The sequence below is a fragment of the Falco rusticolus genome, chromosome W (genome assembly GCF_015220075.1).
Source record: "Falco rusticolus isolate bFalRus1 chromosome W, bFalRus1.pri, whole genome shotgun sequence".
Lineage (NCBI taxonomy): Eukaryota > Metazoa > Chordata > Aves > Falconiformes > Falconidae > Falco > Falco rusticolus.
In genome coordinates, this window is record NC_051209.1 from 21945863 (window position 1) to 21968474 (window position 22612).

Genomic DNA, 22612 nt, shown 5'->3' on the forward strand with positions numbered 1-22612 from the left:
TAATCTGAACTTCCCCTGATGTAGCTTTAATCCATTCCCTCATGTCCTATCACTAGACACCAGAGAGAAGAGATCAGCACCTCCCTCTCTGCTCCCCCTCACAAAGAAGTTGTAGACAGCAATGAGATCACCCCTCAGTGTCTTCTCTAAGCTGAACAAACCTACTGTCCTCAGCTGCTCCTCATAAGTCATGCCCTCTAGTCCTTTCATCATCTTTGGTGCCCTCCTTTGGATGCACTGTAACATTTTTATATCCTTCTTATATTGTGGAGCCCAAAACTGCACACAGTATTCAAGATGAGGCTGCACCAATGCTGAGTATAGTGGGACAATCACTTCTTTCGACCAGTTAGCTATACTGTGCTTGATACACCCCAGGATACAGTTGGCCCTTTTGGCCATCAAGGTGCATTGTTGACTCATATTGAGCTTGCCATCAACCAAAACTCCCAAATCCTTTTCTGCAGGGCTGCGCTCCAGCCTCTTGTTCTCCAGTCTATACATACATCCAGGATTACACTGTCCTGGGTGCAGAATCTGGCATTTGTCCTTGTTAAATTTCATATGGTTGGTGATTGCCCAGCACTCTATCCAGATCTCTCTGTAAGGCCTCTCTACCCTTGAGGTAATCAATGGCTTCTCCTAATTTAGTATCATTGGCAGGCTTACTTAATGTACATTTGACTCCTGCAACCAGATCATTTATAAAAACATTAATGAGCGCTGGCCCTAAAATTGAGCCCTGGGGAACCCCACTAGTGACTGGTCACCAGCCTGATGTAATCCCATTTACTATAACTCTTTGAGCCTGACCTGTCAGCCAATTGTTCACCCATCATGTTGTGTACACGTCTAGCTGTATGCTGGACATGTTGTCCTCCAGAAGGATACTGTGAGAGACAGTATCAAAAGCTTTGCTAAAATACATAAAAAAATCCCACACATCCACTGCCTTCCCTTCATCCACCTTGTCAAAAAAGGATATTAAGTTGGTTAAGCAAGACTTTCTCTTCATGAACCCATGTTTGCTCTGACCAGTGACTGCATTATCTTTCAAGTGTTTTTCAATAACTCCCAGAATAATCTTCTCCATTTTACTAGGCACTGAAGTGAAACTGACAGGCCTATAATTACCAGGGCCTTCTTTCTTGTCCTTCTTGAAAATTGGAATAACATTCGTTAGCTTCCAGTTGACTGGGACCTCTCCAGATTCTCAAGACCACTGATAAATAACTGAGAGGTCTTGCAATAACGTCAGCCAACTCTTCCAGTACCCTGGGATGAATCCCATCAGGCCCCATAGACTTATGTGCACTCAGTTGCAGCAGCAAATCCTGTACAAGTTCAAAGTCAACTGGGAGCTTATCGCTCCCTGAGTTATGGTCCTCCAACTCAGGGCTCCAGGAGTCCCAGAGCCCATCATCAGTGTTAAAGACAAAGTTGAAGAAGGCATTAAATGTCTCTGCTTTGTCTACATCCCTATTTGTGAGGCGACCAACTTCATCAAGTAACGCACCAATATTTTCTTCAGTCCTCCTTTTGTCTGTTAGCATACTTTAAAGAACCTTTTTTTGTTATTCAGCAAAGTACTGGCCAGCTTCAACTCCAGTTGAGCTTTGCTGTACAAATTTTATCCCCACAGTGGCAAACATCTCTGTAGTCCTTCTGTGTAGCCTGACCTTGCTTCCAAAGTCCATAGACTTTCTTTTTCCACCCAAGTTCCAGGAAATCCCTGCTCATCTAAGCCAGCCTTCTGTCCCACTTGCTTGACTTCCGACACATTGGAATTGCCTGCTCCTGCGCTTTTAAAAGGTGGCTCTTAAAAAGCGACCAGCATTTATGGACCCCAATACCCTCAAAAGCAGATCTCCATTGGACCTTACTAGCTACTTCCCTGAGCAGCTTAAAGTCTACTCTCCCAAAATCCAAGGTAGTAGCTCTGCTGACAGTTTTTCTCATATCACTGAAGATTTTAAACTCAACCATTTCATGACTGCTGTGGCCAAGAGAGCCACCAATCATCACATCACCCATGAGACCATCTCTATTTACAAACAACAGATCTAGGAGGGCACCTTTCTTAGTCAGCTCTCTTAGTACCTGTATCAAAAAGTTATCTTCAACATGCTCCAGGAATTTCCTGGACCTGTTTGTGTCTGCTGTATGATCGTCCTAGTTAACATCTGGGAAGTTGAAGTCACCCATAAGAACAACAGCAACTAATCCTTACCCAGAGGCTCTCAACCATGTTGTTCTGTTTTATTTCAATTGTACAGGTTAGAATCTGCCAAAGATGACTATCACATACGTTGTGAAGAACTAGAAAAGGAAATTGCAGAACTGAGACAACAGACTGAAGAGCTTAGTACATTAGCAGAGGAGGCTCAGTCTTTGAAGGATGAAATAGATATACTCAGGTAAACTACATTCTATTAGCTTTGGTTTTTTTTCTTTTTTAGAATATATAAATAGATTTAATCCACAGTAAAATTCATATAATTAAATTTAGTCTTCATTAGCTTTTGGTGTAATAGTTGGATGTTGTAAAAAGGATGGATATGTATTAAAACACTTCTTAAGCAATTAAGTAAAAGCCACACTGTGGTGTTGTGGTTTAACCCCAGCTGGCAACCAAGTACCACGCAGCCGCTCCCTCACTCCCCCCCACCCAGAGGAGTGGGGAAGAGAATCGGAAAGGAATGTAAAATTAGAGGGTTGAGATAAGAACAATTTAATAATTTAAACAGAATAAAAAGGTAAGAACAACAATTGTGGTGACTGAGGCACGGACTTTGCAAGGAGAGTGCAGCAAAGGCCTTTACTGTTAGTTAGTTACAGCTTTTAGAAGTTTATAATCTGTGCACGCGCCACTAAAAACCTTATTATTGGTCAAACTCTACTGTCCACACACCCAGCCGCTGTTCACTATAGGCTATTCTCCACTGTTCATGCTGTCTCCTTATCTTCTGGAGGTGAGATCACATTCCTCCTTTGTTTCTGTCTCATCTGGGTTTCTTCTCACACTCCCTCAAAGTTATTTATTTCTTTGCTGCAGGATCACAGCTGCACCTCGTTAAAGCAAGGTCACAGTTGTACATTATCAACGTCAAACCCACTGTCTCCGTACTCTATAAACAACAACAATAATAATAACAACAGTTATAATGGAAAGGTGGGGAAAAGGATAAAATCCAAAGGAAAAGGGAGAAAGGAAACAAGTGATGCACAGTACAACTGCTCAACACCCGCTGACTGATGCCCAGCCAGTCCCTGAGCAATGATATCCCCTCCCCAGCTAACCCCCCAGGTTTATATACCAATCATGAAGTCCCACGGTATGGAATACCTCTTTGGCTAGTTCAGGTCAGCTGACCTGGCTGTGTCCCCTCCCAGTCTCTTGTGCCCCTCCAGCCTTCTCACTGGCAAGGAGGCCTGAGAAACCAAAAAGTCCTTGACTTAGTATAAACAGCAGCAACTAAAAATATCAGTGTGTTATCAACGTTGTTCTCACATCAGAGCCAAACCCCAGCACTACTAGCTACTAAGAAGTTAACTCCATCCCAGCTGAAACCAAGACGTGCCCATCAAAATGATTGTTCTAACTTGTGTGTCAAGTAATCTATTAAGTACCAAAAAGTTAATTTAAGCTGAATTCATTCTAGTTTCACACTGTTGAGTATGGCTGTGGCTATTCATTTTTTAATGTTAGCTTACAGGTTTTCAGTGTTTGAAATTTTTGTGAAAGCTTTCAAATTAGAGGATATTTTCCTCATATTGTTTGTTTTCAATCAAGCTGTTAATTATTTAGGAGTTGGTTACAATTTAAAGTAATGATCCATTATTAAGAAAACTTTGAACGTATTATAAACTGAGCCCTGTATTGCATTTTTGTTAAAAAGGATTCAGACTCCAAATCTATTATGGTAATCCTGTATGACAGCTTGGGAAATTGATATAACAGCTGTTAGCATAAATTTGCCATTTCTTTTTTCAGAACATGTTTATCCCTGGTTATCTTAAAAAAAAAATAAGTCAAGGGCAGAAAATATTATTTTTACTCTGGTAAAGCAGTGGCTTCTGAGGATGAATTTAGAGTTGGAAGGAAATAGGTTGGAATTGTAGGAGTTAACAATTTATTTTTTAATTAATATTGGAAGCAGATAAGGAAATTATAGGAAGAATTATGCCATTAAAAAGCACTTCTGATAAGAGCATTTTGTGCCAACTAATGGAGGGGAGCAGTCAACTTGAAAACCAAGACATTTAGTAGTGCATGAGGATGTTTGTGCTCTTGTGCTCCCTTGATGTCTGGAAATGTTTTCTACACTGATTTTAGTCTTCCAAGTACAGATTTGATACAAATATTCAATCTCTTGTCTTCCCAGGCATTCTTTTGATAAAGTGGCCAAGTTAGAAAGCCAGGTGGAGTCATACAAAAAGAAGCTGGAAGACCTGGGTGATTTGCGGCGGCAAGTGAAACTATTAGAAGAGAAGAATACAGTGTACATGCAAAACACTGTGAGTCTGGAGGAAGAACTAAGGAAAGCCAATGCAGCACGTAGCCAGCTGGAGACATACAAGAGACAGGTGAGAACATCATCAGTGTAATAATTCTCTGCATTTCTCAACATTTCTTCTTTGCAGCATGGCTTATACCTCAAAGCAAAAAAACCCAAACAAAACCAGCTCCTTGTGTTTGCTTCTTTTGTAAATACTTTTCTTCCTCCCTCCCTACATTGCTTATTGGTCATTATGTCAGTTTTGTGTTACTTTTGTCAATGAACAGTCTTACCTCTCAAAAAGTAACAGATTTATCAAATTATTCTTAATTCAAGTTCATTAGTGGGGCTAGAATTAGAGCTTCTTTCTCAGAAAAAGCATCCACTCTTCATTTGAAAATTTCCAGCAGTGGGGAATCCAGCATAGCCTTGGTAAGTTATTCTAGTGGTTAAGTAATTTTTTTTTCTTTAATTTTCTAATCTGGATTTGTCCATCTGTGGCTAGAAAGTATACATCCTCCTTCCTCTATATCATCCCTGTTGCATAGATGCATCAAGAAAAGTACCTTGTGTATCACCAAAGCCCTCAGGAATGGAGAACGTTTTTATTTTCCTGTTCCACTGAGAGAGATGTGACTTTTTCTGTAAAGGTGGAGGACATGTGCATATCTCCTTTTTGCATTTACAGTACATTGACCTGCCATCGTTCTGAGATCTTTTTTGCAGGGCCAGCTTGAGCTCAATTTATGTGAACAGTGCCTTGTCTTTATTCTGACTTCCCTTAACCTTGAATGGTCACACTACAGGTGTCCCTACATGTCAATCCACAGCAGAATTAAAAAAGATACAAAAAAAGGCACCAAGAGCATTGCAAGCCCTGGAGTGATGTGCATCCTTCAAACCTGAAAGCTGTTTCCCTGCATTTGGCCATCTTGATTGTGGTGTATGAAGGCACGGACTCACGTTGTGGTGCAACCAGAGACACTTTATTGTACAGAGGTGCTCATATTTATATCTCTGAGCCCGGATACAAATTCCAGCTGTATGTACCACCAGGCTCAGGGCAGAATCCATTCATGCAGTTACATAGCTATATATCACTACAAGCATGCAGACACCTATTTGCTACTAGATAACCATGTTTATCTTTCTTACTTTCCTTCACAATACCCAGCTGTTCTCTCATCTCCTGCCAGGTCAGACATTCTCCATCCTCCTCTCATATATCTCTCTTCAGACGTTTTCTATCCTCCTCTCCCACACTTGATAAGTAGGGCAATTAGCTTACACCTCCTTGGGCTGATTGTTATTATAGTCCAATTGATTCCACCAGGAAAAAAAACAGAACTTGGATAGTTCAGCTACTTGGCTGAAGTAGCATACAATCAAAAGGAAAAGGAAATCTAGGAGACACTTTCATACACCATTTATATCTCGTTTGCTCATAAAAGGAATAAGTCCTCCTAATAACAGAGCACCCATTGCAGTTGAGTTATCCCTGATGTTTGCATCTGTTCATGCTTATTTCAATCATGATGCAGATTTTGAAAGGGGAAACTTTGTTCTTTATGTCTAAGATGTGCATCTGCAAAGAATATCTCTTCTTCTCCCTCATTCCCAACATTTTATGGATGAGATTTTACAACTGAGGAGCTGATGTGTTACATAGAATTTTACTGCTGGATGAGACTGGAACAAAGCCCAGGCCTCTAATCTGGCAGACCTGAGTTTCTGTCACTTTAACCACACTGTCTCAGAACAAACACACAGTCTGTTTGCCTTCAATGTCTATAAAGTTGGGCTCCTCTTGAATACACCTTTGAGACCAAAATTTGAATGAAGAAAGTATAAATATGAAATGTCGCAAACAAGTTTTCAGGAGTCCTAACTCTGTGTCCTGCTATAAGAATTAATTCTATATCTTCAGCTGAGTATTCATTCAGCTTATGTGTTTGCCAGTCAGTCTTTACTCTGTTTACTGCTTTCACACTCTGTGTTATGTTATTAACATTCTGGGACTGAGTCTACACTAGTAAAGGCTGAGAACTTTGCTGAGTTGTCTTGTGCTCACTGATCTTTTCTGCTGAGCTTTTATACCTCTTTTTTAGTTTTAAAACCTGTTTGCTAACTTACAGCTTGAAAAATATCTACGAGATTTTGTTAGGAACATATTGCCCCTTGCAAGAAAGAAAACTGATAATGAGCCCTTGGCTGAATTTTCATGTTTGTGTACTAATAAACAATAACAAATGTCTAAGCACAAGAAAATTTACCTAACTGCATGAACTGGTGCTTGACTTCTGAGTGAGATTTGTAGAAAAAGAGATGAAAAAAGGTTTCTTGAGATTTTTTTTCTTTTCCTTGGCTTCTCTGAAAGTGGGATTATTCTACTATTCCTAAACTCTTTGGTTCATAGGATTATACAGCTTTTCCTGTAAACCTCACTTGTATGTAATTTTTTAAAGATACTTTGCATCTTTTTGTTGTTTTTTTTATTTGTGCTAAAGGCCTAGTATTTGAATTTTTTGGTTATACTGAAACATATAACAATTGATGAAAAAGAATTTTAGACTGTCCTGTAGGTAAAGATTTCACTTATTTGCCTCATGGTGCATGGTCCTTAACTACTTGCTTTCATATGCTTTCTTTTAATGTTAATAATTGCAGGCAAATTATTGCTTCTTGCTCTCACAGGCAGTGGAATTACAAAACAGATTATCTGAAGAATCCAAGAAATCTGATAAACTAGATTATGAATGCAAACAGTTGAAAGAAAAAGTAGACAGCCTCCAAAAAGAAAAAGATGTAAGTTTCATTATATTATTTTTCTAGTAGTAGTGAAAGCAACATTTTTCCTTTATTGCACAGAGCTATGGTTATCAAAAAAAGCTTCTATGATGAGCTTTTTGAATTCATACGTTTTATTTTCCACTTAAAATTTTCTAATGTTTGTGTACAAATATATTTTTAAGTTTAATGTTTATATTGCATGGGATAAAGTGACTGTATTAAAATATATGCAACAGATTTTCAAGAGGAAAATCCCTCACATATAGTGTCTGAAGTTGTTTCTTCACCATTCACCATGAAAAAGATAATGCCAAAGATAATTGTAATGTATTTGGAAAAACTATTTAAAGTAGGTTTTTTGTGGTATCTCCCTAGAACTAAACTCAGAAGTGATTTTTTTTTCCCCAAAGTAATGTTCCTTGAGGTAACATCTGTATGTTTCTCTTTGTGAAATCAAGGCCTCTGTAGCAAGAAGCTTAGGAATCTTGTAGAAGGATGTGTCCTTTATTGTGATTTCCCCTTTCTCTTGTGATCACTAATCACTGATTTAATTTCTGGTGTCATCATGGATATGCAGTATAGATACCAGTTTATTATCTTCCTCTCTAAGCCACCTGTTGCAACGGAGGGAAGACACAGTCACTCAATATGAGTGATCAGCAGACTTCCTTTATTGTCTCTTACAGTCACCTTTTATGCCTTCTTATAATTAGCTCATACATATTACAAAAGTTGAGCTCATTATTGGTTAGTTGCCTAAATACCAAGCCCGCCCCTTGTTTCTCTTCTGTAGTTATCTGTTCCCACCTGCAACATTCTTTTCCCACCAAAATCTTCCTGTTATTGTGTAACAAGGACAGCCAAAGTCAGTGTATTTTGCTTTACTTCAGATAAGCTGAGAGCGATGTGCATTTTTGTTCAGCCAGCTGGACTATGTCTATGTGACCCTTTTCAGCTAGCCAGTTATCCACAGCCACCAACAGACTGAGGCTGATTGTTCTTGCTCTCTCTTGCCCAGAATGATCCTCTATGTTTCTCTGGCATAGTCCAGTTTCTTTGTCAGTTGGTTTCTGTTTGTGGACATTTTGGGGGGAATCTGCATATTGGCACTTTAAAGTACCACATGAAACAAGGCCAACACTTTCAGTTACTAATTGCTCAGGCTTATTTGAAGTGTAAGTCTATTTTTCCTTCAAGCAGAATCTTTGTAGACACTTTCCTGAAGATATCCTATTTCCTGTCTAATCTTTTAATAAATTTCCAGGTTTTGCACTTAGGTAGCACTTGAGCTGAAAATTCCGTTATATTCTGCTCTTGGATCTTGGATCTAAAATCTTCTGTCTTAGATTTCTGTATATTGCCAAATTTATTAAATACTATATATACCTGTCCTTGTCATCACTTTTTTCTGCTCCTCACTCAAATTGGAAAGGCTCACAGTAGTCTTGTTCATTTCTTGCTTTGCTTTTCTTTCCTGTTTTTTACTGGGTCCTGTTGTGTTTTCTCCCCTCCCTTCCACCTCCATCCCAGATTTCAGGGGAAGTTTGTATTTTTGGCTTACCTGTTGTTTGGTGGAAACCTTTTCATCTTGTATGAAGGACCTGCATTTCAAGTCATTTCAGATATGGTTTTCTGTTTTGCCACCTGGCAGGAAGTGTTGGTTTTTAATGCATTCTTTTGAGTGAATAGGTGCCTGTAAAAACTATATCATAGCTAAAGTAGTCTCTCGGTGTTTTGGTTAGTGATTCTTAACCTATTATTCTTCCTCAGTCCCATTATTCTTTCTGTTTCCTGATTATCACATCTTAATGTGGCATCAATGACATAGATACTGGGATTGAGTGCACCTTCAGGTTTGTAGATGACACCAAGCTGAGCGGTATGGTTGATTCACTAGAGGGAAAGATGCCATCCAGAGGGACCTGGGCAGACTTGAGTAGTGGGCCCATGGGAACCTCATGAAGTTCAACAAGGACAAGTGCAAGGTCATGCACCTGGGTCAGGGCAATCCACAGTATCGGGACAGACTGGGGGCTGAATGGATTGATAGCAGCCCTGCAGAGAAGGACTTGAGGATATACTGGTGGATGAAAAATTGGACGTGAGCTGGCATTGTGTGCTTGCATCCCAGAAGGCCAACTGTATCTTGGGCCGCATCAACAGAAGCGTGGTCAGCAGGTCGAGAGAGGTGATTCTGCCCCTCTACTCCACTCTCATGAGACCCCACCTGGAGTACTGCGTCCATCTCTGGGGTCCCCAGCACAAGAAAGACATGGACCTGTTAGAGTGGGTCCAGAGGAGGGCCACAAAAGCAGTCAGAGTGCTGGAGCACCTCTCCTATGAAGAAAGGCTGAGAGAGTTGGGGTTGTTCAGCCTGGAGAAAAGAAAACTTCGGGGAGACCTTATTGTGGCCTTTCAATATATAAAGTGTGATTCTAAGAAAGATAGAAACTTTTTACCAAGACCTGTAGTGACAGGACAAGGGTCAATGGTTTTAAACTTGAAGACAGTAGATTTAGAATGGATCTAAGGAAGAATTTTTTTTACAATGAGGGTGGCGAGACACTGGAACAGGTTGCCCAGAGCGGTGGTAGATGCACCATCCCTGGAAACATTCAAGGTTAGGTTGGATGGGTCTTTGAGCAACCTAATCTAGTGAAAGATCTCTCTACCCATGGCAGGGGGATTGGACTAGATGATCTTTAAAGGTCCCTTCCAACCCAAACCATTCTATGCTTCTATGAATAAAATTGCCCATCACAGATATTACGTTATGTTGTGTTGTCTTGTCCTTGTGTCTGTTCTGTCAGAGTATCATAGTATGTGATTGATATCTTTAATAATAATCTGTCTTGGAATTTTCTATATATGTTGTGTTGGCTGATAGATACCCATGCAATTTGATGAGTTAACTTTTTCTTCAATATCTGCCACAAGCACTTTTACCACTGATTGCAGCTCTAGTGCTTTTTCTGTTCCTTAGAGTACTTCTTTTCTGTACCTGTAACTTTCTGCTACCTGACATTTCAAGTTCTCAGATGCCTGTTTCTCTTGTGATCTATCAAGTTTAAAATATTCTTGCTTTCCAGTAATAAACTTCAAGGTATTTTCTGGCTGCCAGTATCAAACTTCAGTATTCCCTGCTGAGTGGCTCTTTTTAATACAATGGTAAAACCAATCAAAGCTTTATAATCTAAGGGTTTTGTGAAATGACTGTTGATAAAATCAGCATGCCCACTATATTCGGGTTGAACCAACAGCTAAACCAGAATTAACCATGCAAGGTTCAGGCAACACAAGTCCCTAATGCACCTCACCAAAGTGCTGTTTGCCAAAGGGATCACAAGTCCTGAATCCATTTGGGTTGACTTGTGTCTGGTGTGAGCAACTACCAGCCAACACAACTCTGTACCTACACAGAGCTAAGGGTTGTCCTAGAACTCTTAGTGACATGGGGCACTTCCTAGTTCTAGAACAGATTACCATTTTGATTTTTACATAAATTGTCACCCTCTTCTCTTATGTTGGAGTCTTGGGATCCTTTTGGGCTACTAACCTGGTGCTACCTGTAGCTTCTTTTCCTTTGCCTTACTCACAAATGGGAGCATACAGACCTGACAGTACAAAAGAGTCAACATATCTACACTCCAGGATGGTCCAGTAATGTTCTTCAGTTGTCTTTGGACTGAGCCTGAAACAACTAGTTTCCTTCCATGTCTGAAATGCTGAGATGATGGCAAAGCCAGTGACACAGATCAGGAGGAGGAAGTGGGACTGCTGTCTAACCTCCCACTGTTGGAAAAGTGACAGTGTCAAGTTACTGTATTTCATCTGTTGTGTTGACTCTGTATATCCCTGAGCTACCTTACATTTCCCTCCTCGTCTACTGAATCTTGCTTTCCTGGGTAAGGGGAAATTATCCTATGGTATTTTAGCTCACTTGCTTTTCCCTTGGAGCCACGTGTAAGGGGGGAAAGCAGGCAGGTGAGTGGTCCCGATGGATGCTGTTTGCTATCTGGTACCTGAAGTTTGCATCATTAATATCTTGAGTTGTGACAGGAACGGAACACAAAATCAACAAAATGGGACTTAAGTGGGGTCATCTCCAGCACTTGTATGTAAACACAGAAGTGCCTACAAGGCACCATTGTGGAGAAATCCCTCAAACACTTTCTAGGACGTCAACATGCTGGGATGCATCTCTGAAGTGCCTGTACACTAATGCACGCAGCATGGGGAATAAACATGAGGAGTTAGAGATCTGTGTGCAGTTGCAGGGCTACAATTTTGTTGGGATCATGGAGACATGGTAGGATGGCTTCCATGACTGGAGTGTTGCAATGAAGGGATACAGGCTCTTCAGGAAGGGCAGGCTAGGAAGAGAGAGCAGCTGGAGTGCTTGTAGCTCTGCCTGGGGATGGATGAGGAGCCACCTGAGAGTTTATGGGTAAGGATTATAGAGAAGGTGGGTAAGGGTGACAATGTAGTGGGTGTCTGCTATAGGCCACCTGACCAGGAAGAACTAGTGGATGAGGCCTTCTACAGACTACTTGAAAAAGCCCCATGTTTGCAGGCCCTGGTCCTCATGGGGGACTTCATCTACCTCGATATCTGCTGGAGGGACAACACAATAAGGCATAAGCAATCCAGGCAGTTCCTAGAGAGCATCAACAACTTCCTCATCCAAGTGGCAGAGGAGCCAAGGAGGAGACTGGCTCTGCTGGACCCCATACTCACCAAAAAGTAGGAGCTTGTTGGGGATGTGAAGGTCAAAGGCAATCTTGGCTGCAGTGACCATGAGATGGTGGAGTTGAGGATCTTGAGGGGAGGGAGCAGGGCAAAAAGCAAGACCACAACCCTGGACTTCAAGAGAGCAGGCTTTGGCCTCTTCAGCGATCTGCTTGGAAGAGTCTGATAGGATAAGTTCCTGGAGGGAAGAGAGGCCCAAGAAAGCTGGTTAATATTAAATGATCACCTTAATCCAAACTCGAGAGAGCTTCATCCAAAGGAATAGGAAGTCAGGCAAAAATGCCAGGAGGCCTGCATGAATAAATAAGGAGCTCTGACCTAGCCAAACTCAAGTAAAACAAGGAAGTGTACAGAGAGTGGAAGCAAGGATGGGTAACCTGGGAGGAATACAGAGACATTGTCTGAGCATGCAGGGATGAGGTGAGGAAAGCTCAAGCCCAAATTGAATTGAATCTGGCCAGGGATATCAAAGGCAATAAGAAGGGCTTCACTAAGTACATAGGTGAAAAAAGAAAGTAGAGAAAATGTGGGTCCACTGTTCAATGAGACAGGGGACCTAGTGACAAAGAACATGAAAACAAGGCTGAGGTACTGAATGCTGCCTTCGCCTCAGTCTTTCCTGGCAAGACCAGCCTTCAGGAATCCCATTTCCCAGAGACCAAAGGGAAAATTTAGAGCAAGGAAGACATACTCTTGGTGGAAAAGGATCCGGTCAGGGAATACTTAAGCAAACTGGACATACATAAGTTCATGTGCTCTGATGTGAGAAACCCATGAGTGGTGATGGAGCTGGTAGATGTCATTGCAAAGCCACTCTCAATAATCTTTGCTTGATCATGGTAATTGGGAAAGGTGCCTGAGGACTAGAGGACAACAAATGTCACTCTGTTGTGAGTTAACCCTGGTAGGCAGCTAAGCAGCACAATGCTGCTCACGTACCCCCCTGCAGTGGGATGTGGAAGAGAATCAGAAGGGTAAAAGTGAGAAAGCGTGGGGGTTGAGATAAACGTTTTAATGGGGAAAGCAAAAGTTGCCCACACAAGCAAAGCAAAATATTGAATTCATTCACTCCTTCCCATCAGCAAACAGATGTTCAACTGTTTCCAGGAAATCAGGGTTTCATCAAGCATAGCAGTTACTTAGGAAGACAAACAACATAACTCTGAACAACCCCCCTTCTTCCTCCTTCCTCACAGTTTTTATTGCTAAGCATGATGTAATATGGTAGGTAATATCCCTTCAGTCAGTTGAGGTCAGCTGTCCTAGCTGTGTCCCCAACCTACTTCTTGTGCACCCTCATCCTACTCACTGTCAGAGCAGTGTGCATAACAGAAAAGGTCTTGACACTGTGTAAGCCCTGTTCAGTAATAACTAAATCATGGGTGATTTATCAAAACTGTTTTGGTCATAAATCCAAAACACAGCACCACACAAACTACTATGAAGAAAATTAACTGTAGCCCAGCCAAAACCAGTACACCTTCCTATCTTCTAGAAGGTCAGGAAGGAGGACCCAGGGAACTACAGGCTGGTCAGCCTCATCTCCATCCCTGGGAAGGTGATGGAGCAGCTAATCCTGGAAACCATTTCCAGGCACATGAAGGACAAGAAAATCATCAGGATTAGTCAGCATGGCTTCACCAAGGGGGAGTCATGCTTGACCAACTTGGCAGACAGACTTGTGTGATGAAATGACTGGCTTGGTGGGATGAGGGGAGAGCAAGTGGGTGTTGACTACCTTGACTTGAGTAAGGCCTTTGACACTGTCTCCCATAAGATCCTCTTAGAGAAGCTGTACGGACTGGATGAGCAGACAGTGAGGTGGATTGAAAACTGGCTGAATGGCTGGGCCCAGAGGGTGGCGATCAGTGGCACAAAGTCTAGTTGAACACTAGCAGCTGGCAGCATACCCTAGCGGTCAATACTGGGTCCAGTCCTGTTCAACATCTTCATTCATGATCTGGATGACGGGTCAGAGTGTACCCTCAGCAAGTTTGCTGGTGACACAAAAGTGGGAGGGGTGGCTGATATGCCAGAGGGTCATGCTGTCATCCAGAGGGACTTCAACAGGCTGGAGAAATGGGCTGACAAGAACGTCATACAATTCAACAATGGGAAGGGCAAAGTCCTGCACCTGGGGAGGAACAACCCCAGGCACCCAGTACATGCTGGGCACCACCCAGCTGGAAAGCAGCTTGGCAGAAAAGAACCTGGGGGTCCTATTGGACAGCAGGTTGAACATGAGCCAGCAACGTGCTGTACTGGGTCTGGCTGGGACACAGTTAATGTTCCCCATACCAGGACACCATAGTAGCCCTCATAGTGCTGTGCTTTGTATTTGTAGCTAGAACAGTGTTGACAACACACCAGTGTTTTGGCTACTGCTGAGCAGCGCTCCCACAGCATCAAGGCTGTCTCTCCAAACTCCCCCCACAAAGGCCAGTAGGCTGGGGCTGGGCAGGAGCTTGGGGGGGATATAGATGGGACAGCTGACCCAAACTGACCAAAGAGATATTCCATACTGAGGGAAAGGGTTAAAGAAATTTTAGTAGATCTAATTGCTTAACAATTATCTAGATTGTTGTTGATAAATAATGCTTTGTTTACTAACCATTGTGTAAATTAACTGAAGCAAGGAGTCTACAGCTCCTCCTGAAGGACAGTTCTTGATGAGAAGTAGCTAAAACCAACTCTATAATTTGGACAAAGACCAAGGAACAACTGAGTCTGCGCAAAGAGAAAAGGTAAAACGTTCAGAGCGAGGGAAACTACCAAGCTTCATCCCCACAAAGAGGCACCACACAAGCACAGTTGGGAGGGACTTATGGAAATGACTTCTTGGAACTAATTTTAATATGAAGTGGGATGGGTCATGAATATGTATAGGCATATTTGGAAACCTTATGTATATGCAACATTTGATTGTATAAATTGAGACAAGTTGTTGCCGCCCCAGGCGTGCACGGCTTTGGTGGGGTGACACCACCCCCCCCCCCCCCGTGCTGCCCAGCGCTGAATAAACATACCTACTTTACAATCTCATAAGACTGTGGAGTCTGATTCCACATATCAGTACCATATGAAGTAGTGTTCTGCAATAAAAGCTAAGGGAAAGGAGGAAGAGGAGGGTGTTGGAAGAAGGGTTTGCCGGAGTCAAGAAGACGCTCAATATGAGTTATGCATCTTGCTCAACTTTATTAGTTTCTAACACTACTTATATAGAACCGATACACATGCATATTCGTAAAGCAGAAATATAATTGGTTAGTAGTCTCTAAACGCGCACGGTTCTCACACCCCTAATTATCATGACTAAAATAAGCATTCTATCCATGTAGCTAATTGTGTTGCTGTGCTTCAGCCTTGTAGTTTGTTACTCCCTATTTTCCCATACCAGTCCCTATCTTTCTTGGCCCTGCACCTGCTTTCCCAGCAGCTGTATCTTGTTACAGCCACAGCCTGTTGGCACAACATAATTACTCGGTCTCAGCATTCAAGAATAGCTCAAGGCTACTTTTCTTGTTAACTTCAGCACAGCAACTTCAGTACAATTCTGATTACAGGCCTATTCTAATACCAGGCCTGGATTGTGCAGATCTTCAGAGATTCTAAGGCCATGCTTCTGCAGCCATTCTTCTACAGGAGGGGGCATTCATTATTAAGGCATTTGTCTTCTGGAGCAACCACTACATGTATTGAGGCCCTACTTCCCAGGAGGTGGATGGACATTGCCTGCCAATGGGAAGCAGAGAATATATTTTTTTTTTGTTTCCTTTGCTTTTCTTATTAAACTGCCTTTATCTCAACCCATGAGTTTTTAATCTTATTTTGTCCCGTCCCTGTCCATCCATCCTGTCGTCGTCCCCCCCCCCCCTCTACTGAGGAGGGGAGTGATAGAGTGGCTTGGTGGGCACCTGGCAGCAGCAAATAGGGGAAATGGTATCCTGGGCTGCATTAGGACAAGTGTTGCCAGCAGGTCGAGGGAGGTGATCCTTCCTCTTTATTCAGCACTGGTGAGGCCACACCTGGAGTCCTGTGTCCAGTTCCAGGCTCCTCAGTACATAAGAGATATGGACCTACTGTAGGCTGCAAAGGGGATGGAGCCAGGCTTTTTTACAGTAGTGCCCAGTGACAAGACAAGAGGCAATGGGCACAAATGGAAAAACAGGAGGTTCCATCTGAACATCAGGAAACCCTTTTTTACTGTGAGGGTGACTGAGCACTGAAACAGGTTGCCCCGAGAGGTTGTGTAATCTCCATACATGGGGATGTTCAAAAGCCATCTGCACATGATCCTGGGAACCATCTCTAGGTGGCCCTGCTTGATCAGGGACATTGGACTTTATGACCTCCGGAGGTCCCTTCCAACCTCAACCATTCTGCGATTCTGTGATTTTAAGTGTTATGAATTACTTTTTGTATTTTTACCTGAATTCGACTGGAGTTAAACATAATTTAAGGGAACTGGATAGCAATAAGACATCACACACCCAAGGATGTGACAAGGGCCCTGGAACACCTTAAGAAATGCTTTTACCATTTAGCAAATACTCTGCCATATATGGCGAGAAACAGAATGGGTCCCCATTTTACTTTGTAGGTCAGGTAAGGAACTGGCACCACAGAAGCCAGAGGAGACAGAAGTGTTTTCCACTAACTGCTGAGGTGGTATTTAGTAGCTTAAATATAGGCCTCTAGTGAGAGTTTAGATGTCCTTGGGATATCCTGCCTGGACTCCAGCTACTGGTGCAGAAGTGCACTATCTCCCATACTCCAGTGCTAACCCTGTGCAGAAGTCTCAGAAACCCTAGTGTCTCAATTGTCAGTAGATGGCATGTGGTGACAATGAAGGCTCTCTGACATGCATTAAGATACTGGGATACATTCCTGAATGCAAGGGTCACAGCGAAGGATGTGTAAATTACATTTGTTGATTCTTCACTTCACAGAGCTACCTCACACATGAATAGTTAAAGGTTGGGGGCGAGACTTTTCATTTGTGAATTCCCTTTTCAGCTCAGGGAACCCAAACTAAAAATATGCATATTGAAAGCAAAACCAATTCCACATTTCCAGCCTGTACGCTTAGTAAAGCTCATAATATAACATCACTTATTGCCTGTAAAATAAAGTAGTATTATGATTTAGAAAAAGTAAACTTGTGTCTCATAGCAGCGTATCATTTTCCCTCAGTGATTTAAAAAGTAAGTTAGATTTTCATTAACTACCCTAGAAGCAAAACATACTTTCAAAATTTAATACCTTGCTTCTGTTCACAATTCACAGCACATCCCAAAATAAGCTGAAGCATTCTCCCAAGCTCTGCAGCATCAGAGTGCTCTCCAATCAGGTTAACATCAGGAAGAGTGAAGTCATTAATCTGTTGCCCTAGAATCTGCATACATATGTACATCACTATAAATACGTACACATGCATTACAAAATACAAAGATGATTCAGAGGCAATAGGAAGCACTTACTCTAATTTGGCATAGTTTTCAAATCCATCTTTAAAGAAACTAAAAAAAAATTGCACCAGCTCATATATGCATTTCAAAATATAAACCCATCCTTATCACTTGACAAAGGTGACATTTTGGAAAGCTGTCTCAACTAATAACAAAGTTTTAGTTTCAAGGTTATCAAGAACAAGATTTGTCCAGGTAAGGAAAGGTAACGTAGGTAGGCCTAAAAAAAGCTAATCAACAGCACTTGATGAATTAATTATTTTTAAGTTTTTTCATTAAAATTATCTAATGCCTAAAAGCTTTCCATCTGGAATAAAGTAAGTCTGAATTCCTAAATCATACCATTGCAAAGTAAGAAATGTTTTACTTCAATAAAAGACATCTAGCATGAGTGAATAATAAATCTCAGTTTGTAAAACACTTGGTCTAAAAGTTTTGTAAGTCTAATCTAAGGATACTTAGCACGTCCAGAGCCAAAACCAACTAATTTTTCAGCCATGAGTAAAGGACCTGACCTAGTGTACAACATGCAATTAAAGAGAGTAAATGTAAATACAAAAAGAATGAAGAGAAAGCATGAGAGGGTGAGAAAAGGTATCTGCGGCGGGGGGGTGGATCACGATGACTGTGAGAGAAGTGGTGAGTGCAAAAGAGCCAGAGTGAGAGAGAAGGTGAGGGAGAGTAGGCAAGAGAGGGTAAAAAGGTGAGCAAAGCAGTGAGAAGGAGTCTAAGAGAAGGCGAGAAAGAATGAGAGAGGGAAGGCAAAAGAGAAGACGAGAGAGAAAGGGAGGTAGAGCTAGGAAGAGAAGGTGGGTGCAGGAGAGAAGGTGGACTAGAAGGAGAATGCAGGCAAGTGAGTACAAGGGGTAGAGGGAGGCATGGTGAGAGAGAGGGGGCACATGGAAGTGAAAGAGTCATTTAGGATTATGGAATAAATGTAACTGACAATTTTAATACTGCAACAAAACTCAATGACATATACAACAAAAGGAAGGTTAGGCTCCAGAATAAATGTCTTGTGATGAAACAGACACCTTTCATTTATTTGAGGAAAATAAATAGCAGAACATTTTACAAAAAGTATGAAAGTTTGGAGTCCAAAGCTGCAAGATTCCAGGGGCCTCCTTTAGCTTGTTGTTCTTCCATATTATAATAGACAAGACAACCAGTGTAGAGAGAGATTACCGAGAGACTTTTCTCTTTCAAGCAAGAAGTTATGACACTTCTCTACAATTAAATAAATTGTCATAAAAAAGCTTTTCAAAGGTTTTTAGCTGCACCAGGTAAAACCCAAGCATTTTTCTCACCTATACTGTGTAAAAGGGCTTTGCAGAGGCAGGGAGGAAGACCCTGGTAACAAAAGTATAAATAAGGCTAAGTAGCAGAATCAAATACGTATCTGCTGTTGCCAAAATCATCACTACAGTAGGGGGCATGTGTTTGTGTCACACTTAACACACTTGTAGATTTATATTTGTACAATTTAGTAAATCAATCATTATTGCTTGCTGACTTAGGTAATAAAGTTGTTAGACTCCTAACAATCATATATACCAACTAGCTGAAAAGGAGCTGCCATAGTTCTGTCATAGCTATACTAACGTTCTATGACTGAATGATTTTAATTATAGTTATCAGTATTCATTAATTCAGAAGCTAAAAGCAAACTGTTCTTTGAAGAACAGTGAAGATGTGTGTACCAAAAGACTACAATGAAAGATCCTTTAAACTTTAAATGAAAAGTCAAAAGTAGCTACAGACTTTGGGCACTGGTGCAAGTATAAGGGCACATACTGAAAAACATATGTCAAAAACCATGAAAATTAATTCTAAAATGTACTTATAGCCTGCCAATAAGTTCAACTATGATCAAATAAGTCAGGACAGAAAACATTTACTCAAACATCTATTCTCAAAATAGTAACTTTAGCATGGATATTCAGCACTTGGAGGGGTGACCATTTACTGAATATGGACTTATGAATCTGACTTCAGGTACTCAGTTTTTTTAGAAAAATCTGTTTGTTCTAAAGCATTGTATTTGCAGTCATCTTCCTCATCATATTTATAAGAGGTGAATATTGTTTCTTGGGACAAGAAATATTCCCATGCAATGAACAGACTATGCATCACACTGTGCTAACCAATTTACTACAAAACATCACTCAAACTAGATTCAGATTTCAGAGATGAAGATTCACCACTGAAAAACTTTGTCGTATGGAGTGATTAATCTTTAAATTTGCATAACACCCTCCTATATAACAGAGTGGTTAGACTAACACTCAATTAAAACATTTTAATTAACTACAATGGGGAGATGATAAAAAGTGCTTTTCCTCCCCCTCTTCTCTTCCCAGGGAAGGGGAGGAGAAAGAAGCAGTCTTCGGTTGGAAGAGAGGAGAAAGTTCAGAGGCACAGTTTAAAGACATCACCAAAACAGAATCATTATCAAAAATGTCTCCTGTTTGTATTCTAAAACTTAACTATCAGACTAATAATGAAGCTCTGACAGAATATTTGCACCAGGAACAAGTGAGGAAGATTACCTCCCTTCAGGGAAGGCATCAGAGCCAGTGAGCCTCAGCCAACTGTCCACACAACATAAGGGTGATAGTTACTGGAGGCTCTCTCCTGCAGGGGATGAAGGTGTCCATCTCCAGACCTGACTTGACGTCTTGGTAGGTTTGCTGCTTGCCAGAGACTCAGGTCTCAGAGGGGAAGGGAGGTGTTCTCCTCAATCCCTCCAGTGAGGGAAGAAGGCTCAGGTATGAGTGGATGCACACAGAAGATCAAAACCTGGTGTCACAGGCAGGGCTTTCATTTTTATGACCATGAGGCTCACTTTGAGGAATGAAAACTGCTGATCAGGTACAGAATCCATCTGACAAAGCAGGGCAAGAGAGTCTTTGCTGATAGGCTCACTAAGATAGCAAGGACTACTTTAAATTAGTTAAGTCGGGGAAGGATTACCATAACCTGAAGTCATGGCATGGGGGACAGTATGATGGGAAAGGCACAAAGGAGTGGAAGGCTAGCTCATATAGCTGGAGTGTTGCCATGGATGCTCTATGCAGAGGAGCAGCTTGAATACATGGAGCTTCGCCTTGGAATGAGTGATAAGCCAGTCAGACACCTGTTGGTCAAGTTGAGCAGACAGACCAACACAGGTAACATTGTGGTAGGTGTCTGTTACAGACAGCCTGACTAAGAAGTAGTATATGATGCCTCTTTTAGAAAGCAAAAAAGCAGCCTCAATCACAGGCCCTGGTACTGTAAGGCTTAAAACACACAGATATCTGCTGAAAGGGCAACATGTCTAGATACAAGCAATCCAGAAGATTGAGAGTAATGAAAATAATTTTCTTTATGTTGATGACTGATGAACCAACTAGGGGAGATGTTCTCCTGAACCTGTTACTTACAAACAAGGAAAAACTGTTAAGGGATGTGAAAAATCAAGGGTAGGTTGGCTGTAATGATCAAAAAATGGTGGAGATAAAAATCCTGACAAATGAAATAGAAGAATCACAGCCCTGGATTTCAGGAGAATAGATTTCAGCTTGTATCTGCTACTAGGAAAATTGTCCTGGAAGGCAAAGGGGCCCAAGACAGCTGGTTGGTCTTCAAGGACAACCTTCTCAAAGCACAGCAAACATCCATTCCAACATGCAAGAAATTGAGCAACCATGGAAGGTCACTATGGATGAACAGGAAACTCATAACTAAGGGGAAAGCAGTGAATGTCATTTACCTCAACTGTAATGAGGCCTTTGACACAGTCTCCCATTGTATCCTTTTAGCCAGATTGGTGAAATATGGACTGGATAAGTGGACAATAGGGTGGATGCAAAATTAGCTGGACTGTTCAGCTAAGAGGGTTGTGATCAGTGGTACAAAGTCCAACTGACAAATGGTTACTAGCAACATCCTTAAGGAATGGATACTGGGGCAAGTACTGTTTGCTATCTTTACTAATCACCTGGACGATGGTACAGAGTACACTCTCAGTAAGTTCACAGACAATACCAATTGGGGGAAATTATCAATATCCTGTAAGGTAGAACCTCTATCCAGAAGGACCTTGACAGGCTGGAGAAGTGAACTGGCAAGAACTTCATGAAATACAAGAACAAATGCCAAGTCCTGCACCTGGGGAGGAGTAACACACTGCACCAGTAGAGGCTGGGGCCAACTGGCTAGAAAGCAATGTTGCAGAAAAGAACCTGGGGGTCCTGGTGGACAACAACAGGAAGCAGCAGTGTATCCTTGCAGCCAAGAAGGCCAACCACATATTAGCAAGAACACAGACAATGCATCACGGGAAGTGATTCTTCCCCTCTATTCAGTATTTGTGAGACCGCACCTGGAGTCCTGTATCTAGTTCTGGACTCCTCAGTAAAAAACAGATACTGACATACCGTAATAAGTCCAGTGGGGGCTACCAAGACAATTGGTGAGCTGGAGCATGTGATGTACAAGGAAAAGCTGAGAGATCTGGGTTTGTTCAGCCTTGAGAAGAGAAGGCTCAGGTGAGTTTTGTATTGCTGTCTAAAACTACCTAGAGGAAGGGAAGGTGTAGAGAAGATGGAGCCAGCCTCTTCTCAAAATGCACCGTGATAGAATGAGAGGCAACAGAGGAAATTCTGGTTTGATGCAAGGAAAAGCCTTTTTCTCCCCCATGAAGGTAGTTAAACGCTGGAACTCCAGCCCAGAGAGGCTGTGGAATCTCCATCCTTGGAGGTATTAAAACATCAATTGGACAAGGCCCTGAGCAATCATCTCTTGTTGGCCCTGCTTTGGAAAAACAAAACAACTTTGGATTGCATGACCTCTGGAGGTACCTTCCATCATACATGATTGTATGGTAATGTGGGCAATCAATTTTGAGAGGGCTAACACATGAGAACAGGCTACAAGACTCCTTGAGTGCCCAACACTGAAAAAGTCCAGACCTAAAAATCAGCAGACTACATTGTACATTGAAGATATATAACAAAAGATAAGTGAATGTAGATTACTTAAGAATATTCTTACCTCATGGTTATAATCCATTATTCCTTTTAAAATTTTCTTCAAGTTGCTTACCTATAACAGGAAAAGGAA

General features: G+C 41.6%; 1 protein-coding gene across 5 annotated transcripts in view; it reads left to right on the forward strand.

The window, feature by feature from the left end:
• Positions 1–22612, forward strand: part of LOC119140662 (protein Hook homolog 3-like) — a 155192-nt gene that overhangs the window by 80427 nt on the left and 52153 nt on the right. For all 5 annotated transcript variants that reach the window (XR_005101673.1, XM_037372184.1, XM_037372185.1 and 2 more), the window contains 3 exons: positions 2277–2417; positions 4386–4587; positions 7194–7304. Coding sequence is in view for 4 of the 5 variants with exons in the window: in XM_037372184.1 (XP_037228081.1) it covers positions 2277–2417; positions 4386–4587; positions 7194–7304 (454 nt within the window). In the remaining variant the exon portion in view is untranslated. The remainder of the gene's footprint in view (positions 1–2276; positions 2418–4385; positions 4588–7193; positions 7305–22612) is intronic.